Here is an 8,605-nt window from a genome sequence, read left to right as displayed (position 1 = left end):
TGTTAATATGTATCACCACTTGAAATTGAGGTATGAAGCCATACTCTGTATGCACTCCACTGGTATGGTATGTTTACTTTTACAGAACAGCATTCATAGCATTATTTCTGCCACAGGAAACTATGCTAGACAAAATGAATCCATTTGATGAACCATTAGACACATGAACTCCAGATCAGGACTGGATATTGTCTGCACTCACATTCACATATAACTGACATCATATCAGCCTATGATGACAAGCACACGCAGGTGAGTGAGTGACACACACTGAAGAGCACAGTAAAACATACCGCAGCACATGCCGTCTATAGCTGCGTTTATTCTGGCAATAATCACAAACACACACACACCTCACTGCATACATGTGTACATATATCAATCACCATATATATGCTTCCAGGAAGAAGCAGCAGCCATTGATATTTGCTCTGGTCCAATAAAAAGAACCTTAAGATACTGATACTTCACGATACCAAATCGTTTCCGATCGTTGGATTTAACAATGCACATCCTGTCCAACTAGATCCAACGATTGAAAACGATTTAGTACAGTGAGATACTGGTACCTCGAAGTACTTTTCGTGAAACAGGAGCAAATCTCGCAGCCATTAGGTGAGTGAGCTGCAGTCTGCAGGTTCGAAGGAGAGCGTCTCCTTCTCCAGGTCGAAGAGGAAGTGGACGTTCTCCTGCAGCAAGCTTCCCAGGATGCTCACGCCATCATCAGCCGAGTCCAGCCGCGTCGAGCTCAGGATGGACAAGCACACCGTGCCGTTCCCGTTCCCGTCGCCGAGAAGATACTTCGACGGCTGCGCCGTCAATGTGGCGCCGCCCTGGAACGTGAACACGAGGTCCGGCACGCCGCTGACCGCCGCATTCTGGAAGCAAAGGTCGAAGGGTTCCGGCGGGTTCGCCATCGACGGCGAGCCGAGGGCGGCCGTGACAACCTTCTCGAGCGCCTGGTACGCGGCGTCGGGCAGGTAGCTCAACGGCCTGAAGGTCTCGAGCTGCAGGACGGTGATGGCGCCGCCGCCGCTGGATGCCGCCGCGACGGCCACGTCACCGGCCTTGATCCCTTCCAGCTGCACCGTGTAGTAGGGGTCCGAGCCATCGTCGGAGGTGTTCGACGCGTGCTGGCCGAGTAACGGTGTCGGCGGGTTGCTCTTGCCGGCGCCGGCGAGCTTCGCGGAGGCGCCGAGGAACAGCGCGCTCTTCTTCCCGGGGCCGTGCAGCGCCAGGCAGTAGGAGAAGGCGGTGACGTTCGACTGGCCGACGAGCGACCACGGCGTCCTCCCCAGCCCGACGAACCCGGAAGGCCCGTCCATGGCGCCGTCGATGCTGCCGTCGCTCGCCACGACGCACCCAAAGGCGAGCCTCCCCTCGGCGTTCCCTATGGCGATGGCGTCGGTGCTGGCGATCCCGAAGGTGTCCCCGAACATGGAGGGCGCCTCGTAGCCGCACTCGCCGTCGCCGGAGCAGTTGCGCGTCGGGATGGACTTGCAGAGCGGGGAGCCGCACTGCTCCGCCCGGTAGGTGTTCGACGCGGACGGGTCGAACACGGGGAGTTCCTGCTTGAAGCACCCGCTGCTCCTGCACGCCGCGCACTGCGTCCAGACGAGCTCGCCGGAGAGGTCGACGATCCCCGACACGGCCTGCGGCGGCGTGCCGATGGTGAAGTTCGCCACGTAGTGAGCACCGGACCAGTGCAGGGGCACGACCGCGCCTCCTGGCGGCGCCGCCGTCGCGTCGGCGAGGATCCGGCCGCGCATGCCTTGCTGGTCTAGACCTCGCCGGAGGCCGTGCGCGGCGGCGCACGTCGTCACGGAGATCAAGCAGAGCACGAGCAGTTGCATTGGCGCCAGCCTTCCCATGATTATGCTACTGTTAGTGAGTGGATTAATGAGTGGATTAATGACCATGGTTATCTTCTTCCTCGAGATTACACAACACAATCCATGCAACTCCAGGCTCTCGATGTATGGTTTGTATAAAAAGTTTAAAACCAGGATCAGATCACCAATGTCAAATAGGCGTTTTTTTTAATCAAAGTCAATAGGTGTTGACAGTGTAAATATGAGCCATTTGAGCCTTCATGGAGTCATCATCTCCATTTCAATATTCATTAACGTTTCCATCCAAAAGAAAAAAGACTGAATCTGTTCATGCATGGAGCTAGCCAGGTAGGAAATTATCAGAAACCATCGAAACAGCACCATGGTGAACGAACGTACCATTCAAACGTCAGTGATATTGGTATCTATATTTTTTTAAAAAAATTGAACCTTCCTCTAATAAAAATTTAAAAATAAGCCTCTACCCTCTCTATCCCATAATATAAGGCGTGACATATTTCAAGATTCAACTACAAAAGTATTTGACCAACAATTATTGTGTCACGCCCCGAACTAGTCCCGAACGGAACTAGCTCGTGACACTCTAAATTAACCTGTTAATCGATACCAGTCCTAGGAAACAGTGCTGGTATCACAGGAAGACAGAATATCACAGCAACAGAGGTCTCTTTATTACAGAGTAGGAGTACAGTCATGTTGGGCTGCGGACAGATCCCGAGCTCACAACTGCATTACAAAAGCGAAAGCGGAAGCCAAGACTTAGACCAATCATCACATGCGTGACTTGGGAACTAGACCGAAACCCTAAAACTCATCATAGCTGACTTACTCCTGGAAGAACTCCTCATCAGCGGGATCCACTCCATCTTCTCCAGCAACTGGAGGGGGGTATTATTTATATAGAGCAAGGGTGAGTATAGGAGTACTCAGCAAGCCATGGGAATTAAGTGTTTAATGCAGGCTTCAAAGGAAAGGCTGTTGTTTTTGCAATTGATTTTATTTAAACTCCTTTTTGAAACAACTAAGCGAGTGCTTCTCAAACGACACGAATGAGACAGTGCGTCTCGTCCGGTCGGAGTATGTGCAGTGTATCAGTCTTTGAATTGATCAAGGTTGGCACCCGGCCAACAGCTTTCAAATGGCCACCCGGGCCTAGCTGATCCCATCAGCCGCAGATTTTCTAAACATCGATCCCATTCCACAACAGCAATTTCACAAAGTAGTAGTCAAACAAAACTACGCTAGGAATCACCTCACATCTGCCCATGACCGTGGGCACGGCTGTTCGAACAGTTTAATAACCTCTGCAGAGGGGGTACACTTTACCCACACGACATTACTAACCCGGATCACCCAGCCCGTACAGAACGGCCACGTCTGGAGACCTTGAGGCTTTCATGACAAGACATTTTGAAAGCCGACACAGGTTCACCATATGCCAACGAGAGGGGTCCTAGACCGACATCAGGTTAGGTCCCAGACCATACTGTGCCAGGAAGCCCGGGGATTCTCCCCGGCACCACCCCGTTGAATCCACATGTCTCTTGGCATCATGGCTCCCCTGATTAGCTAATTACTCAGCCAGGGGCGTCCCATTTCACCCATGTGGTCGCACTTGTCTTATGTTCGGATGAAATTCCAAGGGAAACGGTCCTTAAGTGTAAGAACGGGAAACCGTACTCCCGGTACGTCCCCTGGTCTGCGGTTTTGGAAATTCATTTAGTTCGCAAGCACTGACCCAGGTGTCGGGTTTTCCAAGTCTTTTGTAAAACCCCAAGTTTTACCCATCGTTGGATATTTTAAATTTGAGGGGAGGTGTTCCGATGCCCGTGCCCGAAGGCCCGTGCATCGAAGCACAACAGTTGACAAAGGAGGTTGAAGTGTTCAATAATTCACAGAGGGTAATTGCAGCAATTAGGATTGGGGCCGGCAGGCTATCTCACAAGCCGCGGCCGAATTACTTGTGTTAAACCTATTCATGCAACATTTGCGGAAAAGAAATACTTAGATTTAAATTATAGGTGCAAGATGATCAAAGGTGACTTGCCTTGCTCGAGATCTTGAGCTTGATCCTCGAAATCCTCGCACTGCGGGTCTTCGGGCTCCGAAACTACACGTGAAACGGGACAACTCAAAAAAAGGCGAAAACAAAGCCCTATTATTGACCTCTAAGCGTGGCATTAGATAGATCTTGAGATTTGAGGAATTTTGGAGGTTGAACGGAGTCAATCGGATGTATGGTTGAGAAGATATTGAATTTCTAAGATTATTGATCTAAAGGAAAAAGGATTTAATTAAACCCTTTTGGAAAAAGAAAAGAAAGAGGGAGGGGAAATAGACTTCCCTCGGGCAGCTAGGGCACGACCCGACAGAAAAGGGCGGCTCAGCCAAGCTAAATGGGCCGGCCGGCCCGAGAAGGCAGCCCAAGGGCACGTGCGGGGAGAGAGGGAGGGGGAACCGGTGGGCCAGGTCCACCTTGCGTGGCCGTGGGACCTGCTTGTCGGCGGCTCGGCTCACCGTGAGCAGGGAGCAGGCAGCGCGGCGCTAGGGTTCGGAGGGGGGCGCGGTGCACGCGCGCGGCTCGCGGAGGACGCGGATGCGGCGGGCCCACGCGCAGCCTCACGGCTCGCGGTGGACCGCGCGCGCAAGCGGGGCGGAGGGGAGCGGCGGGCCGAGGTTGGCTTGACCTGGTCCTGGCCGAGGTGGCGTCGACGTGGCGCCTACGTGGCTGCCACGCGGGTCAGCGGGAGGTTGAAGAAGGCGTCGGCCGGAACGGACGGCGGACGGCGGCTGCGAACGGCGGGGCGAACCACGGCGGTATAGGCGAAAGCGAGCACACCGGGAGGTAGCACGGGTTGAGAGGGGATGAGCCAACGGCTTGGATTCGCCGGGGGATGCTCGATGGCGGCGGATTGCGGCGGCGGCATCCGGCAACGAGAAAAGGGGGAAACGGCGACGGCGCGACGGGAGTTTGATTCCTTCGGACCAGAGCTTCTACGCGGCCACCGGAGTCCGTTTCTAGCGTCAGATTGGGCGGAGCTACGCCGAGCGAGGCCGGCGACGAGAGGCGCTACTGAGCTCGGGCGGCGACGGCGGCGAGCACACAGCGGGCGGTGGCAAGGCTTGGGGCGGCGCCAGCTAGCTACGGGGGTTCTACTCGAGCTACTACCCGAGTCTAAGGGGAGGAGATGGAGCGAGGAAGGAGAACGGAGAGGATGCACTACCACTGCAGAGGAGGGCGCTGTGACGATGGCCGATGGTGCGGGGCATGATCGCTCCGGCCTCGGGCCGGGGAAGAGGAGGAAGACATGCGCCTGGAGTCCCCTTCCGTTCCTAGCGCACACCGGCTCCTCCGGCACACGCAACGGCAGAAGGTGACGGCGAACAGGGCACAGACGAGGCAGCAACAGCGCGACGGCTTGGAGCGAAATAGGGGGATCGAGCGAGAGGGGGAGGGGCGGCTTTTAAGGGGTGGCTATGTCGGTTTGGGAGGAGAGGAAACCGACCTCGAGCGGCACTGGGGCGAGGGAGCTTCGAGGGGAAGGGATGGGTTCACGGGCGTGGTCAAACGGCAGGGGCGACGGCTGGCGTGGCTGCTCCTCTGCGTCCATGGCGCGGAAACCGAACGGAGGAAGCAGGGGCCGGGCCGAGATGGAAAAGGGAGAAACGGAGGGGGAGAAAGGGAGCTCGCGCTATGCCGATTTGGGGAGGGAGAGAGATGGGAGCGGGAGGCGCTGCCTCCGGTTTTTGGACGGATGCGGACGACGCTGCTCGGGCACGCGCGCTGGCTCGCGGGGCAGGGCGCGGTAGAGCAGCGGCTAGGCGGCGCAGGCGCGGCACGGGCGGCGACCGTGCGGGCGCGCGCGCGAGGCAACGGTGTGCGGGGAACTCGAAAACGCGGCGGGGAGCTTGCCAGGGATGGAGCGGAGAGAGAGAACGAGAGAGGGGGAGAGCGCTCGGCTCGGCGTCGGCTCACGCGCACGCGCACGCGCGTGCGGCGCACGGGCAGAGCGAGGGGAAGGCTGTGTGAGAGAGAGAGAGAGAGAGATGGGCCGAGAGGGGAATTGGCCCACCGAACCTGAGGGAGGCAAACTAGACTTTTGCGGAGGAATTTGAATTTAGAAAGATTTGGATTCGGAATTTGAATTCGACGATGGGTAGGGAATTCAAGATCAGAGATTGGCGCGGAGACTGACAACAAGCAAAGAAACAAATTTCGTAATTAGGGTTTTTTAAGAATTAAATTTTCCCGCTAGGCGCCACGACGGAACGGGCGCTATATATTGTAATATAAATTAAATTTTATTTGCTAAACTTAATATCATTATATTGACATTTAAATTTACTTTAAGTCAATTATAATTTTGTTGCAATAAACCTTATAGTACATGAAAAATTATAAGTCAAAGATTAGTTTTGAAGACTGTACCAAGTTTAAGTTTAACCATATCTTATATTATATTATGAGATGGTGGGAGTAATATTTTTTTCCAACCAACGGTGTGGTAGACATGGTAGCGGCTTCTTGCTGCCACGCCACGGCCATGGTCAAGCCATCTATTACGCATTTACGCGTGGTAAGTGGTAGTATTATCGAGACGATGCCATGAATTGATGAGTAAGAGCAAGCTTAGCAGTTTAGCCAACTATTGTTTAAATTATTTATAGTCAATCTAATAGCTAGTTTATACAATAGGTACTATAAACATATAAGTATACAATTAATACATGGTCCAACCTATCATACACACATGTATCTTGGAGTCCGTGTTATAGCTGGCTATAAATCTATAGCTCACTGCTCTCCTCTCTCCTCTTTTATCTCCTTAAAATATATTTATAGTTGGCTTATAATCTGCTATTGTATCCGCTGTAATAAATTTGAACTAGCCGGTCAACCGAGCTCGTATATAGGATCCTTGTCAGCCTATAGGATCGTACATGATGCTCACACGGTTATAAATATTTGATATTTTGAATAAAAGCTGGTCAAACATTTTCAATGTTTGAATATCAACGACTTTAAAATACTTTAGTTTGAAAATATAAATAACGTACGTGCAGATATGTCTTGAAAATTCTGTTCTTAATCTTATAAACTTATTTGATTTTACAAACTTAAACTCCATTTTATATTATAAGTCGTTTTTACTTTTTTCTTAATTAATTTTTTAAAAATTTGATGGTGTACTGTTGACGCGGATGCTTCAACCACCTATACCCTAAATCCTTGATACGCTACTGGTAGTACCATGATATACATATTATTTGCAGTAACATTAAGCTGACATCATATTGCCTAGGAAGCTAGGATACGTAGTACAAGTGTACAACGGTACAAACTCGTAGGTTCACGTATTATTTGCAGCATGAACTGCTTGAAGAAATACCATTAGGAATTTAGGATAGAGCACTGCAATCTGCAGGCTCGAAGGAGAGCGTCTCCTTGTCGAGGTCGAAGAGGAGATGGATGTTCACCTGCTGCAAGCTTCCCAGGATGCTCACGCCGCCCAGCGCCGGCGAGCCCAGGATCGCTACGCACGCCGTGTCGTTCCCGGCGTCGAACAGGTAGCTCGACACCGGCACCGTCATCTCGGCGCCGCCCTGGAACGCGAGCACGAGGTCCGGCGCGCCGCCGCTGGCCGACGCTTTCGGGAAGCAGAGGTCGTAGTTCTGCACCGGCGGCGGCACCGGCGCCGCGCCGACGGCGTCCGCCACCGCCTTCCTGAGGTCCCGGTACACGCTGTCCACCAGGGCGGTGACCGGCGTGGCGGTGGAGACCGTGATGGTGTTGCCGCTCTGGGGCATGGCGATCGTCGCGTTGCCGGCTCTGATCGCTTCCAGACGCAGCAGGTAAGATCGGCTCAAGCCACTGTTGGGAGGGGTGCTAGTCTTGACGAACGGCGTCGTGCCGGCGCCCTTTCCGGCGCCGGCGAGCTTCGCGGAGGCGCCGAGGAACAGCGCGCTGCTCTTCCCGGTGTCGGGCGGCGCCAGGCAGTAGGAGAACGCGGTGGCGTTCATCTGCGCGGCGAGCGACAGGTTCGTCCTCCCTAGCCCGACGGACCCGGAGGATCCCCACATGGTGTCCATCTCGCTCGCCACGGCGCACCCGAAGGCGAGCCTCGCCGTGGCCGCCGTCCCGATGGCGACGGCGTCGGTGCCGATCCTCCCGACGGTGCGCCCGAACGAGGTGGACGCCTCGTACCCGCACGCGCCGCCGCCGTCCCCGGCGCAGCTGCGCGTCGGGATGGACTCGCACACGGCGGCGCCGCACGGCTCCGGCCGGAACGTGGACGACGCGTTCGTGTCGAACAGGGGCAGGTCCTGCTTGAAGCAGCGGCGGCAGTGCTGCGCGCACTGCGTCCAGACGAGCTCCCCGCCGATGTCGATGATCGCCGACACGGGCTGCGGCGGCGTGCCGATGGTGAGGTTCACCACGTAGAACGCTTGCGAGAAGTGGACGGGCACGGTCACGCCTCCTGGCCGCGCCGTCGTCGCGTCGTCGGCGAGCTCCAGACCTCGCCGGAGTTCGTGCGCGCGCGTCAGAGGGATCAAGCACATCAACAGCAGCGTTGAGACTAGACTTGCCATGATTATAATTACGGTTAATTATCAATCAGCGAGCTAATTGTCGTGATTAACTGATTATGACTGATGCATGCTTCAACTTTCGAGAGGAAGGATTAGTGATCGAAGTCGAGGGGTAACTTGGGTTTATATGGGGACAGAGAACATCCCTTCCTTCAAATCTC

General features: G+C 54.4%; 2 protein-coding genes across 2 annotated transcripts; both read right to left on the bottom strand.

Annotated features, from left to right (window-relative positions):
• Positions 1-611: 611 nt before the first annotated feature.
• On the bottom strand, positions 612-1,853 carry LOC107275604 (aspartic proteinase nepenthesin-2). Its single transcript, XM_015758246.3, has one exon. The coding sequence runs from the start codon at positions 1,851-1,853 to the stop codon at positions 612-614; it is 1,242 nt and encodes a 413-aa protein (XP_015613732.3).
• Positions 1,854-7,095: 5,242 nt separating this feature from the next.
• Positions 7,096-8,605, bottom strand: LOC107275802 (aspartic proteinase nepenthesin-1). The gene has a single exon (XM_015758519.3). The coding sequence runs from the start codon at positions 8,442-8,444 to the stop codon at positions 7,254-7,256; it is 1,191 nt and encodes a 396-aa protein (XP_015614005.1). The 5' UTR covers positions 8,445-8,605; the 3' UTR covers positions 7,096-7,253.

Source organism: Oryza sativa, chromosome 10 (assembly GCF_034140825.1).
Source record: "Oryza sativa Japonica Group chromosome 10, ASM3414082v1".
Taxonomy (NCBI): domain Eukaryota; kingdom Viridiplantae; phylum Streptophyta; class Magnoliopsida; order Poales; family Poaceae; genus Oryza; species Oryza sativa.
This window is presented reverse-complemented; position numbering and strand designations above follow the sequence as displayed.